The 26,782-nt window shown below is 58.1% G+C and overlaps 3 protein-coding genes across 9 annotated transcripts in view; 1 reads left to right on the plus strand and 2 right to left on the minus strand.

Moving 5' to 3' along the window:
• Nucleotides 1-24: 24 nt before the first annotated feature.
• Nucleotides 25-23,742, plus strand: NECAB3 (N-terminal EF-hand calcium binding protein 3). Of its 2 annotated transcripts, XM_082065143.1 has the most exons (13): nucleotides 25-397; nucleotides 4,689-4,713; nucleotides 5,725-5,833; nucleotides 12,200-12,225; nucleotides 12,529-12,626; nucleotides 16,916-17,052; nucleotides 17,240-17,361; nucleotides 18,054-18,133; nucleotides 18,560-18,613; nucleotides 19,200-19,312; nucleotides 21,076-21,153; nucleotides 21,525-21,616; nucleotides 22,352-23,742. In XM_082065143.1, the coding sequence occupies exons 1-13, from the start codon at nucleotides 305-307 to the stop codon at nucleotides 22,378-22,380; spliced, it is 1,056 nt and encodes a 351-aa protein (XP_081921269.1). In that variant the 5' UTR covers nucleotides 25-304; the 3' UTR covers nucleotides 22,381-23,742. The 2 variants fall into 2 exon arrangements, with proteins under 2 accessions (XP_081921269.1, XP_081921270.1); XM_082065144.1 differs by lacking the exon at nucleotides 21,076-21,153.
• On the minus strand, nucleotides 14,184-15,303 carry ACTL10 (actin like 10; the record flags this gene model as incomplete). Its single annotated transcript, XM_082065675.1, has 1 exon — nucleotides 14,184-15,303. The coding sequence occupies exon 1, from the start codon at nucleotides 15,300-15,302 to the stop codon at nucleotides 14,184-14,186; it is 1,119 nt and encodes a 372-aa protein (XP_081921801.1). The 5' UTR covers nucleotide 15,303.
• The window catches only part of CBFA2T2 (CBFA2/RUNX1 partner transcriptional co-repressor 2), a 59,447-nt gene continuing 56,300 nt past the window's right edge, over nucleotides 23,636-26,782 (minus strand). For all 6 annotated transcript variants that reach the window (XM_082065138.1, XM_082065137.1, XM_082065142.1 and 3 more), the window contains one exon: nucleotides 23,636-26,413. In XM_082065138.1, coding sequence (XP_081921264.1) covers nucleotides 26,132-26,413 — 282 coding nt within the window. In that variant the 3' untranslated portion in view covers nucleotides 23,636-26,131. The remainder of the gene's footprint in view (nucleotides 26,414-26,782) is intronic.

A 26,782-nucleotide genomic window follows, 5' to 3' on the forward strand; every position in this document is an offset into this window, starting at 1 on the left:
GGGGGCGGGCCTTCAGCGGAGGCAAAATTGCCTGGCGGCTGCGGAGCCGCTGGGGTGAGTCCGGTTCGGTGCTGCGTTGCCTACGGCAGCGGCTTGCGGGGCACCGCTCCCTGCGGCACCGCACCGGTCCGTACGGCAGCGCATTGCGGGACACGGCACCGCTCCCTGCGGCACCGCACCGGTCCGTACGGCAGCGCACTGCGGGGCACGGCACCGCTCCCTGCGGCACCGCACCGGTCCCTCCGGCAGCGTATTGACAGGCACCGCTCCCTCCGGCGCCGCAGCGCCCGCTCCCGGCGGGGCCATGATGGCGTGTGCGGAGCTGCTGGCCGTCTGCCTGCTCTCTGCCGACCGCGGCCCCGCGCCCCGTCGCCAGCCTCTCCCCATCTTCCACGACGTGAGTACCGCCGGTACCCCAGCCAACCCCTCCGTCGCTCCGCGGGGTCAGCCCGGACCGCGGTGCCGCCTCGGGGCTGTGCTCGCAGGTGCCGGGTGATGCCCCTTTCCGGAGCCCCGGCCGAGGGACCAAACCCGAGGGACAAACGAGTGGGCTTGGCTGCTGCTCCAGGCCTGAAGCTGCGAATCAAGGCGTGGGTCACGACGTCTCAAATAATGCTTAATGTTGTGTCCTTTTCCTGAATTACGGGCCTCTAAGTGGCTAGAAATAGCCCACTCCTTATGGAGAGTCGTGACATCCTGTCTGCCGTGACTGCTGGAGCAGGAGCTGTGTGTGGCAGGAAAGCTGCAGAAGGTGCTGTGTAGCTGTTGCAAGCCGTGGGATCCCACAGATGGAGTGTGTCCCTTGCCTGCTGCAGCCCCATCCCTGCCGCTCCCAGCACATGGGAGTTGTTAAGAAGCTGCTGTTGGTGCAGCTTGGGGGTCAGCCTGACGTCCCGGCGGCTGTGGGTGGCTTGAGGGGTCGAAGATGCGGATAGTGGCCGTCTTTGTTTTCACAAGACATGTCCTGGCGTGGTGCTGCCTGTCGTGCCCTGTCTCCTCAAGGCTCGTGATGAGGGTGCTCCTGTGGAGACGGAGCTGTGTGCCCTGGTGCTGGGTTCTCCTGCTGTGGCACACAGCACAACGGGTGCACCTGGACAGCCCAGGATGGTGTCAACTGTCATCTCCATCCTGTCCTAGTCCAGGTGATGCCACCCCCCCGTGTCCCAGTTTATCCCAGAGAAGGGGAGCAGGAGATCTGGGGCAGCACTTTGGGAAGGTGAACACCAAGCCTGGTCTGGTCCTCCATCAGGGAGACCTGCTGGCATCAGCAGGGAGTAGCTGGAAAGTGCGGCTCCCTCAGCCACGCTGGTGCTTGCAGCTTCCAGTGGAGGGTAAGGGGTCTCTCTCCTGCCATGGGGGGATGTCAGATTGCAGGGCTCTCCAGCCAGCATTGTTAACCACGCTAATTACTTGGCTGATGGAAAACGGGCTGGAGGGGGTTGGTGGTGACAGCTGTGTTCCAGCTCAGCTCCTCCAGGCACTCGCTGAGTCCCACATCTATCCCTCAGGGCATCATTAAGGCAATTAAAATGGGAAGTGTTAACAGCTATAGCTGCTGCTTTCTGGCGGCTTCCCTTCCTCTTCTCTGTGGCTCCCTTTGCTCTGGCCTCAGCCCCGGAGCTTGGCAGGGTGAGTTTAACATCTCTGCTTTTGGGTCTGGGCAGCTGGCGGCTCTCCAGCCGCCCTGCCGCAGCGGGGCAGGATCCCGGCCAGCCCCCCGGGCAGGATGCGACCCAGGATGCGACCGGTGCGTCCCCTGGGAGCGCAGCGACCAGCTCCCTGCCCGCAGATCACTGGCCTTCAGGAGAGGTGAGAGGGAGGAGGAGGAGGGCTGTGCCTGCGATGCTTCGCTGCAGGCGCGGTACAAACTGCAGTGCTGCCGTCGCAGTTGTTTCTCTGTGCAGACCTCCAGCGGATTTGTCCCCCAGGCTGGTGCTCAGGGCTTGCTTACTCTTGGTGTATGAGGGGTTCAGAGAAGCTGCCGGGACAGCCGCTGTTTATTGCCGTTGTGGCCGCAGCCTGTATTAGCCTGCGGTGGGTCACTGAGCACAGTGTTCCCAGGGCAGCTGTCCTCTCCCCAGCAGCCAGCGTGTCCCTGGCTGTGTGTCCAGCAGCCGCGGGTGCTTCCTGCCCTGTAGGCAGGGAGAAGCCCTGTAACGCGCCTCCTTCCTGGGATGTGAGGGACTCATCCCCACGTAAATACTGGTTTGGTGCTTCCTCCGTCGGTCTCGGTGTGTCTGCAGCTGCAGGCACCGTGCGGGCTGCGGCCGCTTGGACGCAAGCCCCAGAGCCAGGGCTGAAGGAAAATGCCTCTCTCAGGTTTGAGGCGGTGTCCCCATGTTCCGCAGCCTGCCAGTCCCCCGAGTGCAGGCGAGGGGTTGCCTGTAAGGCCGCTCCAACAGCTGACACAGACCCGATCCCACTCCCTGCCTGGCTTTGCATCACTTTTCCCTGGCTCTGTCCCGGGGCTGCCATCTGTGCTGGGCTCTTGCACAGGGAGCAGCGCTTACCTGCATTGCCGTGTGTGTGCCTGCGTACCGGGGGGACTGGGGGTCACCCCGTGGAGTGTGGAAGTGGCTCTGTGCTAGTTTGGCTTGGCTGGGCTTGGACGGTGCCTCGTGCGCAGGAGCCATCGGTGTTTTCCAGCACGTGCGGAGCTCCCCGAGGCGCCGCTCTGCAGCCGGGGCAGCTGAGGACGGGCTCGCTGGAGGCAGCGAGGAGCCCCAGCGTCCCTGGGGACGTGGAACACACGTGGCCTTGCCTCGCAGGGCTCTCCCAGCTGTGCTGTTTGCTCCACATTTAGTTATTTTGAGCTTCAGGCAGCTGTTGTGGGTGCACTGGCCGGGCTTTTCTAACGCACCGCTGGAGCAGGGGGTCCCATGTGTGATGGAGAGGAGTCAGCTCTGTTTGCTGAGGTTTCTGCTCAGCCCAGGCTGGGCTCACATGGGATTAGAGACCTTCTCAGCTCCATGGGATCCCTCCTGAAATTGTGTTCTCCCTCCTAGCCTGCAGACAGACCCTGCTGAGCAACACCAGCCTGGGAGAGGGAAGTGTTTGACTTGAATCTGCATTTTTCAAGTGCCTGGGTGACACTGGGCTGCCTTTGGGATGACCCAGCTGGCCCTGGTGACATTTGGAGTCATAGAGATGTCACTGCATGAGCCGTGTGTCCCTCCGATGACATAGAGCTCCACAGGATTAAGCTTTTGCCTCAGTGGAAAGTGGGGTCCCCCAGGCAGAGGGAGGTGACGTGGTGACACAGGCAGGTGAGACCTATGGGGAGCCCTGGCACGAGCAGCCCTGCAGCCTGAGAGCCCTGAGGCGCTGAACCCTCTGGCTTGGACAAAGTTTTGCTGTGAAACCCAGAGAAATCCGCAGCGTGCGTGAGCTCCTGATTTTAGCCACAGGGACGGACCAGGGATCTCCCTGCTGGGACCAGCATCAGAAAAGTTGCAGTTGCAAGTCCAGTTGTGAGCGAGTGGCTTCCTTAGGAGTGAGCGGTTTCTCCGAGCAGTTGTTTCTTCACCTCAAAGCGATTTTTCAGGGACATTTCAGTGACTAGATAAGGACTTGTGCCCTCAAAAGGTGCAGCAGAGCGGTGCAGGAGGGAGCTGGGGGTGAGGGGGCAGCTGGCAGCGACGTGTTTTCCTGCAGGAGCAGCGCTGGTCCGGGGGCGGTTTCATCAGTGGCCTCCGCTTCGCAGGTGCATGGAGAAGAATATGGCAAAGCCCTCTTTACCTTTTTCCTGCCCTTTTTCATTGTTGATCTTTCTTTCTTCAGGTTTCTTCCTCAAGCAGGGTGACTAAAAAGGTTGATTAAAAAGAAGAAAGTTGCCATGCACACAGCTTTCTGTCGTCGGCTCCATCAGGATGTGCTGGCCCAAACCTCGTACTGTTCAGCCTGGCAAGATGTTCGCAGGGTTCGGAAATGATGCTGCTCCTTCCTGGGGTCAGCCCAGAGCTGCCAACAGTTATTGGGGAAAGAGGAGCCAGGCAGGGATAAGAAACCCCGGCTTTCTCCTGGGCCATAGGCAGGAGCCTCATGGTTGGGAACCTGGGTTGAGACCCTGAATTTGAGCAGCTCTTCAGCTGTGCTCTGTGGGACAATTAGTTACAGATTAATTAATTAATGAATTATTAATTACAGTGTGTGTGCATGTCAAGGTGGCACAGGAAGGGTTGTTGGGAAGGGTGATTACAAAGAGCAGGACGAGAGCTGCTCCTCAGTGCAGCCGCTGGAGGTGTCAGCGGTGATGCACAAAGTGCTCCCGTTACAGAGTGGATTTACGGTTAATGTTCTTCCATTTAAAGGTCTGAAAAATTAAACACTTTCCATCACAAGGGTGTAGCAAAGCCCTTTCTACTTCTTCTCCCCCTGTGTTCCCTAAAAGGTGCTTGGTGCGAGTGCTGGGCTCGCTCGGGCAGCGGCAGCTGTGCTGAGAGCTTTGCGCATTGGAGGCAAGAAATGGTTTACTGGAGGCAAGAAATGGCTTTAATGGTTTGCAAAAGGGAATTTTCCCAGAGCAGCCTGCACAGCCCTGGTATTGGGGCTTCTCCACGGCTCCCCGGGTGCCGGGAGGTGTTTTTGGGAGGTGGTTTTGCTGCGGGGCCGGGTGCTGCCTGGCTTGCCGTTCAGCCGCGCTGCTCTTCTTGCTGCCTCACTAAAGCCTGTTGTGTTTTCTCTTGCAGATTTTCCGTCGAGCCGACAAGAACGGTGAGTGCTTTGTTCTTGCCGCTGCCTCCCCGTCCCTGCCCGCTCTGGGCGCAGCAGTGCAGCCCATTCCCCGCTGGGAGGTTTGTCTGAAAGAGGGACGATAAGAGCAAGGAGCTCTCCGGCTGCAAGAAAAATGCTTTTCTAATTTGCCTGGAGGAAGAGTGTGGAGCAAAGAGCCTGGCCAGGGGCTGGGGAGGTTGGCTCCCCCAGTTCACCATCCATGAATCACACAGGGCAGAGCCTCTTCTGAGCCTCTCTCCTGCCTGCAGGTAGTGAGAAGAGAAGGCAAATCAAGCTGTGCATTACGCAGCCCAGGGGCCATCGGACTCTTTCTCTGTCCCTTGCAAGACTGATTCAGTCTGTGCTCAGTCTGGGGTTTACCTGTGCCCCCCCCCGTTGGGTGGTCCTGTTCCTGCACGTCTGCTGGAGCCCCTGGTGTTTGTTACTTGGTTTTAACTTGGCACCCATAAACCAAGAAGTCCAAAATCATAAATCATTGCTCTGAGCCTTCCTACCCCCACTTGGGCTCTTCTCCTTCATGGTAAATTGCAGGCTCCAGGAGCTACTTCTATTGCAGATCCAAATGCAACCCAGGAGCTGAAGTCCTCCAGGGGGAGGAAGGGAAAAGTTCTTGAGTCAGTGGAGAGATTTTCTTTCTGTAGAAGCCCAATACTGTCCTCGCTGTGCTGTTTGTAATGGGCTCTGTACATGGACTGTCACCTAAGAACAGAGTGTCCGCCTGTGTTTGTGAAAACGTTGCGTGGTGTCTTTTGGAAGGGGCTGGAGTTCTCACCTGACGTTCCAGCCGCAGTGGCCCCACTTGCCAGGGCTCCTGGGTTTGTGATGGGGACGGGTGGGACGTGTTTCCAGTGAGATATCTGCGCTGATTATTATGCACAACACGCCCAATCGTCCCACGCTCCTGGTAGAGAGGCTGCTGGGAGGATCGCTGGGGCCTGTGTGCTTCTTTCTGCAGATATATAATTATTCTTCCCTTTTATTTAAATGCAGATGATGGGAAGCTGTCGTTTGAGGAGTTCAAGAACTATTTCGCTGATGGGATCCTGAGCTCGGAGGAGCTGTGGGAGTTGTTCAGCGGCATTGACAGGCGTCATTCGGAGTGAGTACCGTGGTGGCACAGAGGAGAGGAGACGAAGGAGATTATAAAACTGCTTGACTGTAGATGGAGGACATTTGGAGGCGGGTGCAATAAATAGGGTGAGATAAACATACCTCTTGTAATACGCGGATGTTAAAACCCATTGAACACCAGCTACGAGCATTGGCGATGAGAGAAGCCAGACATTTTGAGATCAGTCGTTATCAGATTTACCACAGTTCCGTAAAAGCAAACATCCATTTAAAATTACATTATGTTAGTTTGAAAAATGTATTCCAGCAATATCCAGCTCTCCAGAGCAGGTTGCGTGTCTGCAGGAGCGTGCGGTGCTGTGAGGACGACGCACAGACTGCGTGAACTCGCAGGCTTTGCCACTGCTGACACAGGGAGCTGCTTCTCACTTATGTAAGAGCTGCTTGCCATCAGAAGTGGGCCTTACGAGTGTAACTGTGAATTTAGGCCAGCTACTTTTAAAAAAAGAAACCCCCAAAGAACAGGAGAAGTAACTGCACTTAGCCCCAGTCTCCTCTTGGCTGGCGCTATCCTGGAGGAGTCTGGCTCAGCTGGTTTCTCATCTCTGAGATCCGTGTGGCCTCGCTCGGGTCTCTCTGCCGTGCCGGCCACTGGAACGAGGGTGTTTTGTCACTGGGAGAAACTGGCTGCTGATAAAGTTCGTGTCTGGGGGCTGCCGGTTCAAACGGGGCGTTGCTGCTGGGGAGAAGGGGGCTGCAGCTTCTCCTGGACTCGAGCAGCAGGTTCAGCTCTGGCTTGTGCCGCTTCCCTGGCGCCACAGGAGACATCTCCTGCACCTCTCCGGGCAGGGAGAGGCGGCTCAGAGCAGCCTCAGCGGCACACGCTGGTCCCAGGGCTCTGCAGGCAGCCGGTGCAGCGGCACAGGGAGCCTGTGGCACGCCGAGGTGCCAACAGCCGCTGAGTGCCACCAAGCAAAGGACAGCGGATACCCAGGCTGCGTGTCCCCACGTCATCCACCCAGGACGGGGGGAGTGGCGGTGATTGACTCCTGCTGAGTGTCGGGGAGGTGGGTTTAGCGATGCCGCCCCTTAGCGATGGGGCAGAGGAGGGGGCTGCAGTGGGCAGCCCCTGCTGCCGCTTTCTTTTAAGCCTGGCTGCCTGTTGCTGTCGTCGTGCTGGTTGGGTTTGTTGGATGTGGGCAGCAGGAGGCATCTCCTGAAAGTCCCTCTGCCCCTTTGGGCTGTGATCCCAGGGAGCGAGCAGTGAGCCGCTCCCTCTGCAAATTCTCCTTTCCTCCAGCTCAATTTTGGGGTGACCTTGGGGTCACCACCCATGCAATATTGCTGGAAAACACCATTTGCAGCGAAGCAGAGAATTTTAACCATGCTGTTAATGGGATGGTGAAGATCTCCTGGTTTACCATTGCTTTCAGGTCGGGCTTCTTCCGTCTGTCCGGAGCAGATCAGCAGGACTGACGGAAGGCCCCGTGAGCGGGCTGTGGGGCCACACACGGCCCTGGCTGCAGCAGTGCTCCCTATAACTCGTTACCCGTAATGACGGTGCGGTAGCTATGACAACGTGGTGGTTGCAGCGTTGAGCTGGTGACATCTATTAGCAGGGCGTGATCACTGGGGCTTTGATCTCTTTCTGCCACGAGGAACAGAAGGGACCTTGTGGACAGAGCTGGTTTCCAAATTCCTGCGTTCAGTGACTTCAGGACGATGGAGGAGATGCCGTCCCTGCAGCCCTGCGAGGATGGCCGTGTTTCTGTGGGAGCAGAAGGGAAAGTCCAGCCCTGAGGCTGTTGCAGGTGTCATTCCTGTTCCTGTCCCTCGCTGTGATTTGGTCCATGTGCAGGGTCAGCTCCAGTGTGAGCAGGACGGGACGTGGGAGGCGGCAGCAGGGAACTGTATGTGATTTCCTCAGCTTCATCCCCAGCTTGTTGAGGAGGAAGAGGAGGTGCGACATCCCAGAGAAGAAGCCTGGTGCTCAGCTTATTGTCTGGCAAGAGGCATCCTGCCTTCCTACCAACAAAGTGGGGCAGCGCCGTGTCTGCCGGAACGCTCTGATCCTGATCAGCGGTGTGTGCCCGCGGCACGAGGGACTTGGAGGGACAGACTGTCCCCAGGGCTGCCCAGCACTGCTCGCCCGCCACGCAGCAGCAGGTGACAGAAATCAAGCCGTAGAGATCTCTGTGGCTCTGGGTGTGAAGCTGGACTCTCTGGCATTCATTTTCGGGGTGTGCGGCTGGGCTTGCTCTCTGTACAACCACTTTTGTCTTGTCAGGGCTGTGTGGGTGCCCTGCTGTCCCCTCGATAGGGCTGCGCAGCCCCTTCCTCCGGGCTGCCACCTTGCATTGCATTGGGAGGAACTCCCTGTTTTTGTGAGCTGGATGAAATTTGCTGCCAGATTTCAGAGTTGTTACCTGAGGTAATACTCAAAAGTATTACAAAGCTGGAAAGTAACTACAGGTACTATAGACATATCGGGTGTGTTTCAGGGTGTTGTGTTCATCAGTCTAGGCTAAAACTTGTGTTTCTGTGTCAGTGCCAGCCTGGCCTAAGGCGAGACAGGAGCAGAGACCTTTGTGCCGGCACGCTCTGTCACCCGGACACATCCTCATCCTCAGCCTCACCCATCGCTGCGAACCTGCAGCTGCTCCCCTGGGCCCCAGAGCTGACAGCTGGGAAGTCCAATATTTCAGAGGTCTCATACGTTGCTTTTTCTCCCGGGGAGTCCATGGCACCACACTGTCCTTCTCTCCTGTCTTTCCTATCAGATGCTCACCCCCCCTCCCATCCACACGGTGCTGAGGTGGGGGTGCTGTGCCCTGTGTCAGGCACCTCTGTTGGGTTCGGTTCCCCACGAGGCTTTTTTTGTTCTGCGTTTCTGAAAATTGTTCCATTTTGTCTTTAAAATACCTGCCTGCTCTAATTCTTTGACATTTTAAAAATGAAGCTGAAACCAAACTCAACCCGTTATTGCAGTTTGGTCCAGCAGCTCGGTCCACCGTTTTCGTTCAGCTTGTCAGAAAGCCCCACACCAGCACTGGCACTGCTGCAGAACGAAGATTCATCTTCCTGAAAAAGTTCTTCACCCACTGAAATGTCTGGTAGAGAAGAGACAGATGTTTTCGAGGGGCTGAAGAGCTCCGCTGCTGCGGTTTGCCCTCCGAGCAGCCGTGTGTCCGGCTGCAGCCCCGTCAGGGGAGGTGGCAGCACGTCCCAGGGTCTTGTGGGGACAAGTTAACGGAGAATCGGTCACAAAGGGCTCTGGACCGAACTTTGCAGTGTTGCACAGGTTGTGTGCCTACTGCTCTTGGCACTGAAACCTGCCCAGGGAAGTGTCACGTGGACCTCGCGTGTCTTTCTGTCCTGTGTCTGTACAGGTCTGGTACACCCTCCTTTGCTCGGGGGTGGTGAGGTGGCGATGGCAGGATTTGGGCACAAACTGCCCAGGGCCCGTGTCTGACCTTGAGCCACAAGGGCAAGGGGTGCGAGTGCTGACCTGGTGGGTTTTAAATACTCTCAGTGGGAATAATCTCTGGGTCTGTGGAAGAAAGGACTTGTGCGAGCTTCCCCCCCAGCCTCTGCCAGTCTTTGAGTGATGGGGAGACTGGGACACGCTGGGGCGCGCTGGGGAGGTTTGGAAACCAGCTGTGTGGTGGCAGCCGAGGTTCCCAACATGATCAACGGTAAAAATAAAAGATTTCCCATCTGCTTTGCTGAAGCTGATTGCTGTTTTCTTGCATAAATTCCAGGCACATTCTGACAAAATCCCAACAGCATAATGATGACAAGATCCTTCATCATCAGTTCAAGCTTAATTACAGTTAATCAGTGGTTTGAGCACAGTCAAAATACAGCAGTGTGGCGATGTGGAGAGTCTCGGGCTGAGTGTTTGGAGGCAGAGGATGGCTCTTCTCTTGGAGCGGGAGCGGGGCTGGCAGGGAGAGGAGCGGAGCAAAGCTGCCCTGCAAAATGCGTCAGGATTCGACGTGCAGGCTCCTCACACGAGCTCCTCCTGGTTTCTGGGATGAAGTAGCTTTGGGTGGCCTGGAAATGGCCCCATGGGTCCTGCAGTGTGTTTGCTGCGCTCTTCCCTGCCTGCCTGTGCCCTGGGGCTGCCGCGGGGTGCGGGATGTGCGGAGGTGCCTCTGCAGGGTTGTGACAGATTGGGCCGTGCTGGGACGGGAGTGGATCTTCTGCAAGATCTTGGTGATCGCTTCAGTGTTTAGCTATTCAATCGATTGATTAGTTAATGTTTATTTTTAAGCAGCAAACAGACTAGAAGGAGTTATTTAATAATCTCTGGCCTCCCCTTGGAAGCCGTAGGGTTTGTGTTGGTAGTAGCTCTTTCTCACAAGGACACCTGCTCGCTAGAGCCGAGCTGGGCAGTGACGTGAGCTGGTGACCCCTTCTTCTTCCTCCTGTTCTCACTGGGACGATGCAAACATCTGGGTAATGTATGCATTCGGTGTTTCACCGTATATTTCATTTTCTTATGTCCGCATCCCCTCTCTTGTGAATTTTACCCATCTTCTTGGATGGGAAGCAGCGGCTGCCCTGTGGCACGGGTCTGACGAGCAGCGCGCGGCCGCTGCGGTGTCAGGTCTCCCGTGGCAGTGCAGCAGCGGCTCTGCAGCTCCAGGCAGCTTTCAGAAATACATGGAAAAATTAAGAAGGAGCAAGACATTTTCCCCTTTTAATTCGTGTTTCAAAACACAAGCTGTGGTTGGATGCGCGGAGCTGCGCAGAAATGGGATCAGCAAAGTCTGATGGAGTGGAGTCGGCAGAAGAAGAGGCTGTGGTTTTGCTGATTATCTGTATTGCCTCTCAAGGGAAACACTGTGTGTTTTTTCTATAATCCACTTTAAAAACTGTCTGCAGTGCCAGGACAGTGCGCCAGGGCCCTGCCGTAATCAGCTCCTGCGGTAGGTGTTTAAAATAGATGAGCCAAATTGCATCCGAAAACTGGCTGTCTCTTGCCTCAGAAGTACCTGACGCATTAGCTGGACAGAGGGGTTTGCAGTCCCGCTGCTGCAGGTCTGCGCTGACGTCTCACACCGAAATATTTCAAGGATTTTAAGCACTATTATTAAAGTACACTAAGTGGAAGCCCAGCAGAAAGGCACAGAAACCAGCCTTTAATGTTTTGGGAGAAGCTGTGGGAAGATTTTGCTTAAGTGATTACACCTATTCTTGGCATGGCATTTAGGATACTTCCCACGCTCTCCTCTAATTTTACCTCGGTGCGTTTTTGCCCCTTTGTCTTGTGAGCAGCGTCAGCGATGTGCCTGTGGCTTCCCCGGGCAGCGGCCCTGCAGCCGTCCTTGTGCTTGGAGCCCCGCGCTTCCATGTGTGACAGCACTTCAACACTTAAACTCTCTTTTGCCTTCTTTTCCACTTTCCCAATCAGGATTAAGAATGGCTGTGATCATTTAGGGGCTTTGAGAGAGCAGAATTTCTTGAGCTAATTCGAATAAATGATGTCCTGGGGCATTTCTCTGCAGGTGATGCTGAGCATCGCCAGCATCTCCGCCACCGTGGCTTTGGCTGTCCGAGTGGATCCAGACGCTTCTCACAAACCCACAGTTCTGCTTGACGTTGCGTCTCAAAGACATGTGGCTGTTTCTGGACATTTCCTTCCCCACTCCCTGTCACTGAAAAGGGCTGGGGGGCTGGTCCCCGCCTCCAGGTTTTTCCACCCAGATCCCTGCATTAACAGCCTTCACAGCAGGAACAACCCCTCCTGTGGGCTGTGAAGCTGTCCAGCCCCTGCCCTGGGAGCCTGAGTGCTGCCCCACATCACCTGGGGGGAGGAGGATTGTTGGGGGGCAGCTGTGGGGTGGATGGGAGAGGATATTTCCTGGTGCCATGGGGCAGCCCTGGGGGAGCCCCTGGGCTGAGGACAAGGGGGACACGAGGAGGAGTCCTGGCTGGACGCTTGGCCCTTCTAGGGGAAGGGGGTGGGTTCAAGAAGCATCTTCGGGAGCTCGTCAGCTCTGGGGCTCAGCAAGGGCGCCGCCAACCCAGCCGCCCAGCCCAGGGGCGCGGGGCACTGCCGGCCTCCCCGGCCCCCCGTCCTGCTCCCGGACGCTCTCCTGGCACCTTCCAGCCCCAGGACATGGTGATGGAGCAGCTTTGCTGGCTCCTTCAGCCCCCAGGCGCAGGTGACGCCCTGCGGCCCTGCCCGGGGCTGCCACAGCTCCCGACTGCTGACTCTAAACTTGTGCAGCTTTTCATTTTTCTAATACGGCTTTTGCGAACATGCAGGAGGAGCAGTAAATCCACCGGGGGCTCAAAACAGGCCCTCAAGACCCTGCTCACCACGACTGTTTCTCCCAAACCAGTCCCACCATCTAACATGAGCTTGTTTTTCTGTTTCTTGTAGCAACGTGGACACGGAGAAATTGTGCGGTGAGTAGGTTTGTATTCCTGCCTCGGGGGGCTTCCTGTCCCTCGGGTCTGCGGGGGGACTTGGTGCGTGTCTGACCTGGGCAGGGCTGGGCGGTCGAGTGACGTTGACAGTCCCTGTGTCCGAATCCCAGCACAGAAGGTTTTCCTAAGGGGATGGGACATTTTGGTGAGGACTCTTCAGTCCAGCTGGGAGTGTGACTCTGGACAGGGACACGAGCGCTGTCCTGCAGCTGTGTGGGGAGCACAGGGGAGGCAGGGATGGAGGCACGAGGAAGCTCACCGTGGTCTTCTCTCCTGCTTCAGATTACTTCTCGGCATATCTTGGAGAATACAGGAACGTGCTTTCCGCCCTGGAAGCCCTCAACTCTGCGGTCCTGGCAGCCATGGACAAAACCAAGCTGGTAAGGATGGGACCTTGGGAGGGCGGTGGAGCAGGCGGGTGCAGAACAGAAGCCGTGGTGACCTTAACTGCTTGCTTAGCGTTAAACTGGGCTGACAGGGGCAGCAAATGTGGCACCTCCCAGATCAACGGGGTTCCCCGTGTGTGCTTTGGTTGTCTCCATGCGCAGCAAGTGCTACTGCAGCACAGCGTGCAGCGTTCCTGGGGGAGGGGGAGCCGAAGGAGAAGGGTAGAACTAGTACTTTGGTGCTCTGGGTCTGTCTTTGGGCTGTTCCTCGTAGGGCTCTGGCAGTCAGTGTATCAACAGCTCTTTGCAGACCGCTTGCCTGGGGACACTGTTTCTGGGAGCATCGCTGTTGTGTCCCCAAGCCAAAGTAAGAGCTGTTCCACAAAGCAGCGTGGTGCCAAATGGGGACCGCAGGGTCGAGCCTGCTCTGGACCGACCCCGGCAGGTTGTGCTCAGCACAGTCTGTGCAACAAAAACGAGCTGTGGGTGAGGAGGCCGGAGCTGCTGCGGTGGGAAGGTGATGGCCAGGTGCTTGGGAGAAAGCAGGAAAGGGTGCAATTCATTGGCTCCCAGCGCTGTGCCCTGTTCATCCCTGCGGTGAATCCTCTCCCTCTTCCTGCAGCTTGTACCGATGGGAGGCAGATTAGAGGCTGCTAATTAGAGCGAGCAGTCTCCTGCTCTGGGAGCCCCCCTGCCTCTGTGTCAGAGGGCACAGGGCTGCAGTGCCATCATGGGCTAAATACGGCCATGAAAAAGCAGCAGCCGGCACTGGCAGGGACCCTCCCAGGGACCAGCAGCCCCCTTTGCATCTGAAATGTATTACATGCTTTAGCTGTATGTGCAGCTGCTGCAGTTTTCCAGCTGTGGGAAGGGCCGTCCCTTTCTTTCCCTTCGGTGCAGCGGTTCGGTGCTCAGTAAGAAGCAGATGAAGGACATAATCTGCGTGCACATCATCTGCTGACCTACTGATCGCCCAGGGACGCGCATCAGGATCGGTCCCACTGTCAGCCCTGTGGGTCATCTGGGGGGTGTTGGTGCCTCTGCAGCATCAGTCAGGAACTCACCCTGTCTTTGAGTTTCCCCGGTCAGATCCAGCCTCAGCTCCTTCCTCCCAGCGCTGTGCTCCCTCCCTGCTGCTGCAAGGAGCGCTTTGCTGGGGCAGGACCCTTCCCCGTGCCGGCAGCTGCCAGCAGCAGCTCAGGGCCCGGCGCTGCCGCGATGCTCTGGATGTGCGCGGCCCCGGCGCTCGGCTGCGTAGCGGCTGTGCCAGGACAATTCACAGCACCAGCCATGGTTGCTTTGCTAGCCTGGTTGGACACGTGCTTCCTGGAGTGGTGGATGCAGAAATAACCCAGAGTGTAAATGAAAAACTGTTTACTTCTTTTGGAGTGCTTGAATCGACTTCACACTCTGCAGCAGCGCAGGAGCTGCCTCTCGGTCGCTGCTGCTCCTGCAGCTCTGCGGGGGCCAGGTCGTGTCCGGAGCTGCTCCCGCTGCAGCAGGAGCTGTTCCCCACCGCTGGGATGCTCTGAGCGCATGGCCGCCGTCTGCCTACTGGAATATCTTGCGCACGTACGCGGCACCGTGCTCCTGGTACTCACCCTTTGCCATCCACGCGTGCTGGAAGGACGTGAGCGACGCGGCCATTGAGCCCCCCAGCCAGGCTGCTGTGCGTCTCTCCGGCATCGCCAGGACCCGAATCCGGCAGCCCGTGCCGTGGAACAGAGCGTTCAGCTCTAAGCACATCCTCTCGGGAAAACCAGGAAACATGGAGGAGCCCCCGGCCAGCACGATGTTATCCACCGTGTCCCTCCTGGCATAGTCAGGTACCTTCTGGAGACTCTGAAAGGCCAAGTGGTGGAGCCCTGGGGAGCTGTGCTGGAGCAGCCTTGGTTGGAAGAGCGGCTCGGGGCAGCAGAACCGTTCCTTGTCCAGGGTTATCCAGTGCCCATCAGGGGTCTGAAATCTGGCTGGATGATGGCAAGCCTGGTTGTGGAGGTCTCCTTCATAGTCTGTAGAGACATAGCAGCATTGCTTCTTCAGTTGGGTCAGCGTCGTCTTCTTCAGGGCCTTCAGCACGGAGGGGTCATTGGGGCTGTCCAGCAGCAGCCTGTGCAGGTAGCCCGAGAGGTGACCACCGGCCACCCCGAGGCAGTAGGTCGCCTCCCTCCAGGTCTGGCCCAGGCAGACGGAGGTGACGTGGGACACTCCTGCCCCAGCCTCCACGGCCAGACCAGTGACTCTGCCGTAGGCGCAGAGGGACAGGAACGCCGTGTTGGCCATGTGCAGGGCTGGCACCCCGAAGCTCTCGAACAGCACCTCTGCCAGCTTCTCCCTGTTGGTGGAGGGGCAGGACGGCGAGTCGGCCACGAGCACGGGCTGGTCCCCTGGCAGGACCTTCAGGCCGCAGAAGAAGAGGTGGCTCCACAGGTTTTCCATGCCGTCCCAGTCCTCGATGATGCCGTGCTTGATCGGGTAAGTCCTGGGTGCTACAGCAACGCCCGCCATGCATTCAGCAGGAGTGGGGTGCCGCTGGGTCTCCCACGTCATGCCCGCGCTGCAGGGATGCATCGACACAGTCTTTAGCACGAACTTGGGCTTATTCTGGCCTGCAAAGCCTGCCTGGGTGAAGCTGCTGCCGTTGTCTATGACGACTGCGGGTTTTGACATGACCAGCGCTCCCGAGGGACACCCTTGCCCTGTGGTGGGACAAGAGAAGTCTTGTAGGAGCAAAGCAGGCGAGATACCTGCTCTGCATCGCAGCCCCAGCCGAGGGCTCTGCCTGCCCTGCGGTGTCTGAGCTGCCTCAGCCGTTCTCCTGCCTCCTCGCTCCCTGCCTCGCTGAGCATCCCGCTGTGCTACCTCCTCTCCATCCTGGGGGCTGGAGATTTGCCCCAGGCCCTTGCATCATCTAACAGTGCACAGACAAACCTCCAGGTGGTTTTAAGGAAGGAATTGGAAACTGGACAGGAAAGTGGAGTGGCTGGACCAGGCTGGAGGGAATGGTGTTGCCAGCAGAACCCATAGCACGTGGAAAGGAGCTGTACTGTGGGCTGCAGATGTTCTTTGCATGCAGATTTTTGCTTGAGGGGATCTATGGTCACAGCTGGCAAAGGAAGGAAGGAGTTTGGGGTGCCTGTGTGTGTGTCCAGGCACTTCCCCGGCTCGCTGTGCTTCTCAGACCTGCTCATGGGCCATGCCGTGCACTGTTTGGGTGCCCCTGGGCCAGCTTGCCTTCTTGCCAGTGTGCACAGTGACCCTTTCATTCTCCCCAGAACTTCTGATGTGCTCCCCTGAGCCCTCCCTACGTGCCCCTGCACTAACGCCCACGGTGTGCGGGCAGGGGACACACAGCCCGACACCCCCGGCGCTGCAGCGCGGATCAGCCGTCCCGGCAGCCGTCACTTGTGCTCTGTGGGTGACACGGGGCTGGGGTGCCAGGCAGCGCTTGCACAAGAGCGAGTCAGCGGGAAGAGCTGTGGGCAGGTGTGCGTTTGAGATGCAGCAGGGATCTCTTCCCATCGGAGCCAGGAGGCTCAGCACTGTCCTCCTGGGGTGAGAGGCCACAAAACCAGCCTGGTGACCTGCGCTGCTGGGGCTGCTGTGCCCAGGGGGTGCTGCAGGTGCTCCTGAGCCTGCCCCAGAGCCATAGAATCACAGGATGGTTTGGTTGGAGGGACCTTCCCAGCTCCCCAGTGCCCCCCTGCCATGACAGGGACATCTTCACCAGCTCAGGGTGCTCAGAGCCCCGTCCAGCCTGGCCTGGGATGTCTCCAGGGATGGTTCATCCACCCCCTCTCTGGGAACCTGGGCCAGGCTCTCACCACCCTCAGGGCCAACAATTTCTCATGTCCAGCCGAAATCTCTGTCCCCCCGGCCGTGTCCCAGACCCCGGTGCAAGCAGAGCAGTGTGTGAGCTGCTGGGCGCAGCAGGGGCTGCTCTGCCTGCCCCAGAGCCCTGCGCAGAGCTGGGGGCTATTTCTGCAAGGTGCTTTTACCTTAGGGTTTGGGGGTGTCCATGAGTGGTCCCCCCTGCTCCAGGGGCTGTGCCAGCCCGTGGTGTGGGGCTGGGGTCACACCATGCATTCCTTACTGTGACCTCACAGGTGCGCAGCCAGAAGATGTTTTTGTCCTACAGTGTCATTGTATCTTACAATACATAGAAATTCAGTTGGAATCCACCCTGTTGGGTTTATCTAAGGGCTGACCCCTTTCAGATGGGACTGTGCTCGCCCTATGCAGAGCTGGGGGGTATCTGGCAGATCCTTTTCCCTTCCCCGCAGAGCTACGAGACCTCCTCGAAGATGGAGCAGTTCCTGACCCGCTTCCTGCTGCGGGAAACCATGCAGCAGCTGCAGTCCCTGCAGGCCTCGCTCGAGTGCGCCGTGGACACCGTGGAGGAGCAGGCGGGACGGGACAGGTAACCTCGTGGGACGTGCTGGTCGTAGCGTCATAGAGTGTCCTGGGCCTCCCTGTCTCTCCAGCACCGCTCGAGAAGACCGATGGGTCCCCCTGCGAGGGACATCAGGGATCTGCCCTTCCCAAGCCCGCTGGGACGCTGACCCCTATAGGGACTCCAACCCCCTTTTTGTATTTTATTCTTTCAGAAAGGACATAAAGAAATCTGAGACCTCGCTTGGCCTGAGGTCAGGGAGACGATGCGGGCGCCGAGGACAGAAGAACATCTGTCTGTCTCCAACGGATCCCTATTCTGGGATGCTCACGACAGGTACCCACAGCAGTGTCCCTGGTGTCTGTGCCCTGCTGGAGCGGATGTGGGAGCAGCACAGGGGACAGGGGGACGTGTCTGGACAGTCTGGACTGTTGCAGCTTCTGTAGGATGTTATATGTCTTGAACAGTGGGGGAAGTTTCAGGAGAAGAGTCCAGTGGGGCGGCTACAGAGGTGCTGAGGGGTCTGGAGCATCTTTCTGATGAGGAGAGACTGAGAGAGCTGGGGCTGTTCAGCTGGAGAAGAGAAGCTGAGAGGCGATCTCATCAATGTTCATAAATATCTCCAGGGTGGGTGTCAGAGGATGGACCAGACTCTGTCCAGTGGTGCCCAGCGCCAGGGTGAGGGGCAACGGGCACAGACTGGAACACAGGAGGCTCCATCCGAACATGAGCAGAAACTTGTTTGCTGTTTGGTGCCAGAGCCTGGCCCAGGCTGCCCAGAGCGGGTGTGGAGTCTCCTTCTCTGAGACATTCAAACCCCCTGGACCCACCTGTGTGATCTGCTCTGTGACCCTGCGTGAGCAGGGGTTGGACTGGGGGATCTCCAGAGGTCCCTTCAGCCCCAGCCAGCCTGGGATGCTGTGAGACGACCGAATCATTTTTTTGGTGTAAGTCAGATGTTTTTAAGGTTTCTGAGCTTTTGCTGTGATAAAGGCTTTTTGATGACAACCCTGCCCTTCCCCGTGCAGGTATTTGTGTCGAAGACAACAGCCAGTGGATGGCACAGATCAACAGGCTGCAGCAGCTCATCGAGAAGCTGGAGTGCAAGGTGCGTGGCAGAGGGGGGCTGGGCTGGGGGCCCACACCTTGGCACTGGTCTGGGTGGCACCGGGACCCCTCCTTGCGCCACTGGCCCTGGTATTTGGCCCTGGCATCGTTACAGAGCTGCACCCATTCACCAGACTTGGGCTCTCAGGGCTGCTCATCCCTTGCTGACTCCAAATCCCCCTTGATCCTTCAGCTCCGCTGACCCTCCCCTGGCTTCTGTCTGGTCCCTGCTGATCTGACAAGGCAATCTGGAGCCACCAAGCCCCGCAGGTCACATCCCTTCTCTCCCCTGGGTACCTGGAGGAATGGCCCCAGAGCAGTACTTGTCTGTCACTCTGAACCGGACTGGGTTGTAGGTTATTATTGCTTTTTATCTTGTTGCAAAGTTGTCGCAGTAACGATGGTTTTCCCTGGGGTGTGAATGCAGAGCCCACGCCTGGAGCCGCTGAAGGAGGAAGCCACGTGCAAAGGACAAGATGCGGTAAGTCCCCGTCCTGCTGCTGGTTTGCAGGTAACCCCGCGGTGTGCACGGGTCCCCGCTGCTGCACCCGTGTGCTCACACAGCTCCTGTCCCCGAGACCAGAGTCACCAGGTGGGCTGTGACATCTGATCTGGGGGGACCCGCTGCCCGGGTGGGAGCCAGAGCTGAGAGCTGCGCCTGGGACCATCCCGGGGCAAATGCGGTTCCGCCAGTCCGTGACAGCCCCAGGCAGCGCCCTGGCCAGCCCAGGGTGCCCAAATGCCCCAGGTTTGCTCCGAGCTCCTGCAGACCATGCAGAGCCCCAGTGAAGGGTCCTGAGGCCCCTTTCTGCTGGGCAAGGACACAGGGAACTGCAGCAGCCCCAAAGCGGGACCAGGCGTTGGAGCATCTCTTGGTGCAGTCCCCATTGTAAAGGCAACCTGCCCAGGTAGGAGAAAGCCACTTTGTGTTGGCTTTGTCCCCTGCAGCACGCTGCCAGCCCCGTCTTTAGTGCTGTGCTTGCTCGGCACGGCCTTGTCCCACAGCCGGGGGGGAGCGGGAGGGGCAGACCCATCCCTGGTGCCGATCACCCGCTGTCCCCTCGCAGCACATCCTGGTGGCAAAGAGGCAGATCTCGGTGGCGACGAGCGGCATCGAGGAGTTTCGCCAGGCGTTCCGGTCCTACACGGAGGTCACTGCCGGGCAGAGCAGCTGCCTGCAGTAAGTGTGGCGGGCCGGGGGTTGGTGGCGGCACAGCTCGCTCAGAAACGGGCTTTAAACACGGCACCCTTGGCAGACAAAAAGGATCTGGTTTCCAGAGTGTTCTGTGTGCTGGTGGGTACAGGGGTGGGCTCGGCGTGCGGAGGTTGGGCCTCGCGGAGGGGATGGGACAGTGTCACAGTGTCTGTGCCGGGGCACCAGCCCAGGTCCTGCTGCAGGTTCCCCCAGCAGGAACCACTCGTCAGCCTCCGGCAAGGATGAGCCTGGTTGTTATGTTGGCACAAATGGCAGCGCATGCACGTGTAGGAGAACGGAGGAAAGGTCAAGGAGAGAGCTGGTGTCACAGCATCGCGTTGTGTGAAGTGTGTGGGTGCTGGTGGGACACGCCGTGAGCACCTGGGGGTGCAGCCCCCTGCAGCCCCCCGGTGAGACCAGGCTCTGCCCCGCCGGGGCTGCAGATGGAGCTGAGGACGGAGCCCAGGCCGAGTGCAGGGACACGCAGCCCCCGGGTGTCCCTGGAGGTGGCACAGCTGCTCCGTGAGCGGCGCTTCCCTTCTCCCACGGGAGATTTGAAGCCTCTTGCAGCGGGAAGTGTTCCTGCTGTTCCCTTTTACGGCGTCATTTTTCAGCTCTTCAGTTCCAACAGCACAAAATCGCATTTTCAGTCCAAACAAAAGGAAGATGCTTATTGTGAAACGTGTGGCAGAGAACGGTGTTTTGGTTTGGAACCCATGGGCTTTTCTGTTGTGAGATCCGTCAGTGCAGGCGACTGTGTAGTGTTGCTGGGCCGCCTCTCCACGAACAGTGTGCCCTCCCGGTGAGACCCCGCTGTCCTGCTTCACACCAGGGGCTGCGAAGGGACACTTTGCTGTCCCCCAGCTCGGTCCCGTCCTGCAGCCCTTGGCAGCGGCTGGAGGAGCCGTTCAGCCCCAGCTGGAATTGGTGCTGCTGCAGCTGAGCGCCAGCGGCTCCCCAGGCCCCGCTCTCTGTGCCCTCCCTCCCTGCTGCTTCCGTCCTCCCACGGGCCGGAGGGAGCCCCAGCTGTTTGTGCAGCGGGAGGGAGCGTGGGAGGCGTTGCCTGGTGCAACAGCATCGCTTTTTTGGGGCAGCGAGCTGTGGTTTTGTGCTGTGGTCTCGGGGCAGCGCTTTGCCCTCGTGCCTCAGTTTCCCTCCATGTGAAGGGTGAGCGGTAACGCACGCAGCTCCTCCCCAGGGCTGGAAGGATGAGCTCCCTTGCCAGGCTGTGCTGGGGGGGGGGTGCTAAAAAGTAAATAGAACACGCTGGTTTCTGTGCAGCAGCACGATCGGTGTAACCGCTGCAGAGCTCCTCTGCTGCTGGAGCTGCAGGGCCTCAAGGATTTGGGTTTGGGAGCCCCTGGAGCCACGTGCTGGCCCTGAGCCACACGTTGTGGCTGTATCCAGCCTACTGTTTGTAAGTCTGGTGAAGGAACTGGAACACAGGAGGTTCCATTTAAATATGAGAAGAAACTTGTTCGGGGTGAGGGTGGCAGAGCCTGGCCCAGGCTGCCCAGGGGGTTGTGGAGTCTCCTTCTGTGCAGACATTCCAACCCCTGGACACCTTCCTGTGTAACCTCAGCTGGGTGTTCCTGCTCCATGGGGGGATTGCACTGGATGAGCTTTCCAGGGCCCTTCAACCCCTGACGTTCTGGAGTTCTGAGAGGCTCACGTGCAGCCTCTGCTCCGGGGCCGACGTGGCCGTGCCACCGCGCCAGGCCCCGTCAGCGTGGCTCCTGTCCCCACAGCGTGTCTGCCTGCCGGCTGCCCGACGAGCCCTGCTTCATCCTCTACGAGTTCTGGCGGGACGTGACTGCGTGGAGAAGGTCGGAGCTGTTCCGGTGCAGGGTCTGCATGCTCCCGAGCGCTCTGGGTGGGGGCTGGGAGGGGTTTCCCCTCGGGGCTCCCCTGGGAACCCCACTGGTCCCCTCTTTGCACAGCCCGTCCTGCTGCTGGCTGCTCAGCCCGGCACGGCCCCCGCCAGCGCTGTTTGCAGCACAGGGGGGTGAACACCCTGACACGGGACTGGGGAGCGGGGCAGGAGGGGATGTCCCACTTTGGGCGGTGCAGCAGCAGCCCTGTTCCCCGTGCGCGGGCAGGGATCCCGTGTATCGTACAACTCTCGTACAACTGGGAGACACAGCCAAACCCTGCACCCCTGACCCTGCACCCCCTGACCCCACATGCTGTTTTACAGCCACTTGCAGTCCAGCTGCAGCAAGACTTTCCAGCGGTCCATCGTCAGCTTGCTGGAGTCCCCGGAGCTGCTGACCACCATGCTCTTCCCAGGTGAGGGCGGCCATGGGGGTGGCCTGGGGAGGGTGTTCTGCAGGGAACAGGACCCTTGGCTCCCTCCAGACACGTAAACTGATTTGGGGTTACCTAAATTGCATTTTTTCACACAATCCAGAATGTCAGGGATGGGAAGGGCCCTGGAAAGCTCATCCAGTGCAATCCCCCCATGGAGCAGGAACACCCAGCTGAGGTTACACAGGAAGGTGTCCAGGCGGGTTGGAATGTCTGCACAGAAGGAGACTCCACAACCCCCCTGGGCAGCCTGGGCCAGGCTCTGCCACCCTCACCCCCAACAAGTTTCTTCTCAGATTTCAGTGGCACCTCTGCCCAGCGATGCTGAGGTGGGGGGAAGATGCACGTTCCCACAGTACCAGTGGAAACCTGGCCAGGCTGTGAGGAACTAGGAGAGCTTGGTGACAGAGGAGATCAAATTAAGCCCCAGTTTGATGTCACTCTTGGGTCTTGTATAAAATAACACGGAACGCAGATTAATTTGGCCTAAATCCCATGCCAGTGGTGCTCCTACTGCCCCCCGGTCCCACTGACCGTGTTCCCAGTGCTCCCCCCTCGAAGTCACCGCGGCCTGAGCGGCCCATGCTGGGGTGGTGGGTGCTGTGGAGCCAGGGACCAGGGAAAAGCCTCCTTGAAAAGCCAGATCCCTGGTGTCTGCTGCCCCTTTTTAACACTGACCGCACATCCCTGTCCCCCCTCCTCCATCTCTCTCCGCAGCCTCTTGGTGGATCATGAACAACAACTGACCCCGGAGCTGCTCCCAGGACACGGCTGGCGTGTGATGGACGGGGACCCCTCGGCACAGCCCTCACCTTTGTCACCTCCCTGTCCCTCGTCCCCTCCTGCGGTGGCGGTGGCTGCCTCCCCATCATCCCCGCCCCTGTTTTACCCTTTTTTTTGCTCTTTTCGTGTTTATTTATTGCCCCCACCACGACAGTGTCTGTGCTGCCCCAAGGGAGCTGGGCACCCCCAGCAGTGCCTGTAGGACTGTGTTCTGAGGTGGCAGCCTGGCCCTGGGGGGGGCACCGGTCTGGCTGTCACATTCCAACAGCCCCCCGTCCCTCTTGTACCCCATCCTCCTCTTCCTCCCCATCCTCCTCTTCCTCCCGGCTCCACAGGGTCCGGGGCTGGGGGCCATGGGACATGTGCCTGCTGAGCCACCCTGGGCCAGAGCTGGGCCCCCTTGCAGATTGCTAATAGTATTTTATAGAAAAAGAAAATCAAGTATTTCTGGCCATGCCAGCACCCTCTGCAGCCATTGCAATGGCTTTGGGACAAACGTCACCTACCCCATCCCCGCACTCCGCCTGTCCCTGGCGCCTGGTGTGCTCAACACGAGTGCCTGCACCCCAGCCCCCCAACCTCTTTTCCAGCCCCCCCAGAAACGTTACATTGACTGTTTCTTCCTCCGTCCGCATTTGCAGCGATTAAAATGCAATTAATCTGTGGCAGAAGGAGCAGTGGCCCCTGGGTGCATTGTACCCTGGCACTGTGGGGTGTGTTGGGGTGCAGCCGGGGTTGGGGGTGCTGGCTTTACCCCAGGAGGAGCTCCCTGGGTTTGGGGTACGGGGAGGGGGACCCGGCGCTATCTGCAGAGCCGGGATCAGGTAAACCCTTCGTTAGAGCTCAGACAGGCCCCCTGAAGCCCCGTCCCCTGGCAGGCTCAGCCTGACCCCACTCCCATGGGGGGAGTGTCCTCCCAGTGCCTGATTATTTACCTAATTATTGATAACTGCTAATTTTCCGGCTGGAGGCTGTGACAGCACCTTCCAGGCTCCTCTACACCCCCGTGAAAAGAAAAAAAAAATGCTCAGAAAAGAATATGTTTAAATATGAACCCAAAGAAACCCAAAAGGCCATGGCTATGGGGTGGCTCTACCTGCGCTGTGCTTGGGGCTCGCATGGCACCTGCTGCAATGTTGGGGTGTCCAGAGCTCCCCAGCCTGGCCGGGGGCACAGCAGCAACCCTCGGATCCTTTGAGAGAGGAAGGAGGAGCTGGATGATGAATATAGTCTTTTTATTGACTACTTCTGAGTAGAACAAACTAAATACATCTGTAACAGTTTGGGTTCCTTTATACAGTACATTAAATAAGTTATGCACAGGAATGAAGTAACAAATTTCTATTACTGAATTAAGTGTCAAAAAAAAAAATAGAAACCTCAACCCCCTGTCTTCCCATGTCCAAATTTCACATTTATCATTCCATGTTAAAAAAAAAAAAAAGAGAAGGCAATCGTTCTAATCGTGACTGTTAGTTTTTCATTCATTTACACTGGGGTTAATTTTAGTACACGGCCACCAAAGTTGCATGAGAATTATGGAAGACAATCTATTTACAAGCAATTTCTTCCGGCCCTGCCCTTTCCCCGTCCCACCTCGTGGCACCGCTGACCCACACGGCTTGGTCAGGACTGGGACCTTGCAACTGGACTGACTTTACCTGAGGCTGCTCCGAGTGTGTCCGTGTCCCCTCAGGGCAGGAAAAGCCCTTCAGATCCTGCGGATGGGGGGGCAAGGGCAGCCCCCACCTGGGGGAGCCCAAAGCTGCCGCCCCTGCTCCTGCGTCCTCCTCCCGCTGCAGCCCCGGGCACAGACCAGGTTTCCAAGCTGGTGCCTGGGCAGTGCGAGGCTGCACCTGCTGCGTCCATCACCTCCAGGCTGGGTGACACCTTTCCCGGGCTGGGTGACACCCCGGAGCAGGGCTGCACCCCGTGGTGCTGGGCGCCAGGCGCCGAGTCCGTGCCGAGGGCGCTGCTGCAGCACCAGCTCCTGGGGGACACAGGAGATCACCCCAACTGCCACACAAGAGCTGTGTTGTACACCAGGCGACGACGTGGCTTTTTTTGCATAATAAAACCTTGCAGACGCAGGAATTTCCCTCTGTCCCTTGACAACAGCTTCTGGAACAGCTCTCCCTAAGGGACATGTGGATCGCTCGTTTGTCCCTGGGCAGCCAGCTAGACCGCTGCAAACTACGTGACGATGCATTAAATCTCCATTATACACCTCCAATTGAAAAAGTGATCAAAAACAATTTGAGAATGACTCGCCTCATTGGGCTCCAGCCCAGCAATCGTACACACCCAGTCGCAGATCCACAGCTTTGCTGAATACACGGTGCTCCAGAGCTGGGTTGTGTGTGGCGTGGGTAAGCGTTATGGCCACACGGAGCCCATGTGCCCGTCCATCCCTTGGCTGCGCCTCCGTGAAGCACCAAGACGAGCCCCCCGCACCCCAAAACAGCCCTTCTGCAGTCGGTGTCGCTCACCTCACGGGGTTTGTGCAGCTTCGAGTCCCCCCTTCCCTGAGCGGCGGATGTCCCCACGCTGAGCGGGGCGTCCTTGCAGCACCCCTGCGGGTTTGGGACGGTCTCCGAGGGCCGGACAAGGTGCTGGCTGCACCACGGCCCTGGGGGGGCTGGGGGTCCCCAGCCGGGGTGGGAGCAGCACTGCAGGAACACCCGGGGCTGGGGGAAGAGCCAATGGAGGACACCACGTCCTGCATTTCTTTCTTAAATAGTTTGGCCAACGCACGTGGAGAGAACAGGCCCTAAAGAATCCATCGCGATCGCGTGAGGATCTCTGTGGCTAAAAACAACGGCAGTAACTCTAAAACCAACAGCTTCCATGCAGCGAAAAAAACCCCAAACAAAACGCTTTCTGCATAGCAAAGTAACGGTACCCAGGTGGGAAGGGCAACAACCGCCTGCAACCACTCTGGACTTGCTCTGCGCTTCCCCCCCAGCAAAGGTCCCATCCAGGGTCACATGCAACTGTCTGTCCCATCACAGAATGGGATTAAAACCAGGTCGTCCAGAAGTGATCAGCCGTACCTCCCTGGTACTGACATTTGGTTTAGAGCAGGCAAATCCTCTCCTCCCTCTTTGCAATCATCAGCCGCCATCCTGCAGGCAGGAGAAGTGGCTCGGCTTTTGCCATTGCACTAGACAACAAGATGCTCCTGTTGGGAAATCAGCTCCGGTCTGTTCACAGCAACAACCGGCCAGCACAGCCACCCGAGAGCCAGGAAAAAATATAGATGCATATTATGGAAGAAAGGTAGCTGGAGGAGGAGGAGGAGGCTCAGACACCTTGGGAAAGGAGCCTGAGCACGTCTGACCTGCGAGGATGGGGCGCAGCATCTCCTGTGTGCGCTGGCAGCGCTCTCCACCGAGTCCGGGCTCCCCAAGCGAGTGTCCTGAATGATGCTCCGGTAACTGAACGATGCTCTGGTACCCGAATGATGCTCCGGTGTCCCCCTGCGGAGAGCAGCACGGAGGCGCTGCAGGCAAGGCCGGCCCAGTTCTTCACAAGCCACCAAAGAAAAAAGGCAGAATGAGACGGCGAAGCCCAAGTGTTTGCGCTCTGAGGAGGTGGCGCGATGGGTCAAACGTGTCAAGTGATACAAACTGCTGTGGATTTCTTTTTTCAGCTTAAAAAAAAAAAAAAAAACCCAGGGAAGCTAATCAAATGGACTGAACCAAAACCTGCCCTTTAGAGCCCGTTTGTATCTATTGCTGTCACGGATGCTGGGGTGGAGGAGCGGGAGGTGGTGGCCGAAGTCTTGTCGAGGGCTGGGCTGGGAATGCCGTCGAGGCTCTTGGCGGCCGACCGGCCGGCGGGCAGAGCCAGGGGTTTGCTCTGGCTGTGCAGGCCTTGCCCGCAGATGCGGTGGTGCCTCTCCCAGTCCTTGTGCTGGCAGAAGGAGCCGCAGTACCGGGCGATGTTGCAGCCGCTGCACGTCTCGCTGGCTTTGCGACCGCAGTTCCAGCAGCTCTGCAAGACCAAAGACGCCACACTTTAAAACGCGGTTAGTTTCCAAGAGCTGCAGGACAGTGCTGACTCAACAGCTCTGGAGGGGACTGCTCATCCCCCTGTGGCCCAGATTTAGTAATATTAAAATGAGCAATCCATCGGTTCCTGCTATTTCACAGCTCTTTGCCAAGGGTACTAAACCCAGCTCCTCTGCTCTGCCCAAAACTGCCTGCCAGACCGCGCCGGTCACATCCTCTCCCCTATATTCACCCTAATGCATAGAGGAAACAGAAGGCAAGGGCTAAAAAACATGCTGCAGGTGCTGCTATTGGGTCTTTTTATTTCCTGTTTTAAGCAGCTCTATTTTGGTATCGCTCCCAGCCAAGTGCT

The sequence above is a fragment of the Streptopelia decaocto genome (genome assembly GCF_964273445.1).
Source record: "Streptopelia decaocto genome assembly, chromosome: 14".
NCBI lineage: Eukaryota > Metazoa > Chordata > Aves > Columbiformes > Columbidae > Streptopelia > Streptopelia decaocto.

Coding starts and splice junctions, on each gene's coding strand:
- NECAB3 (XM_082065143.1), top strand. CDS start 305: ATGATGGCGTGTGCGGAGCTGCTGGCCGTCTGCCTGCTCTCTGCCGAC. Junction 17,053..17,239: donor GAGCAGGCGGGACGGGACAG/GTAACCTCGTGG, acceptor TTATTCTTTCAG/AAAGGACATAAAGAAATCTG. Junction 18,134..18,559: donor TCGAGAAGCTGGAGTGCAAG/GTGCGTGGCAGA, acceptor GTGTGAATGCAG/AGCCCACGCCTGGAGCCGCT.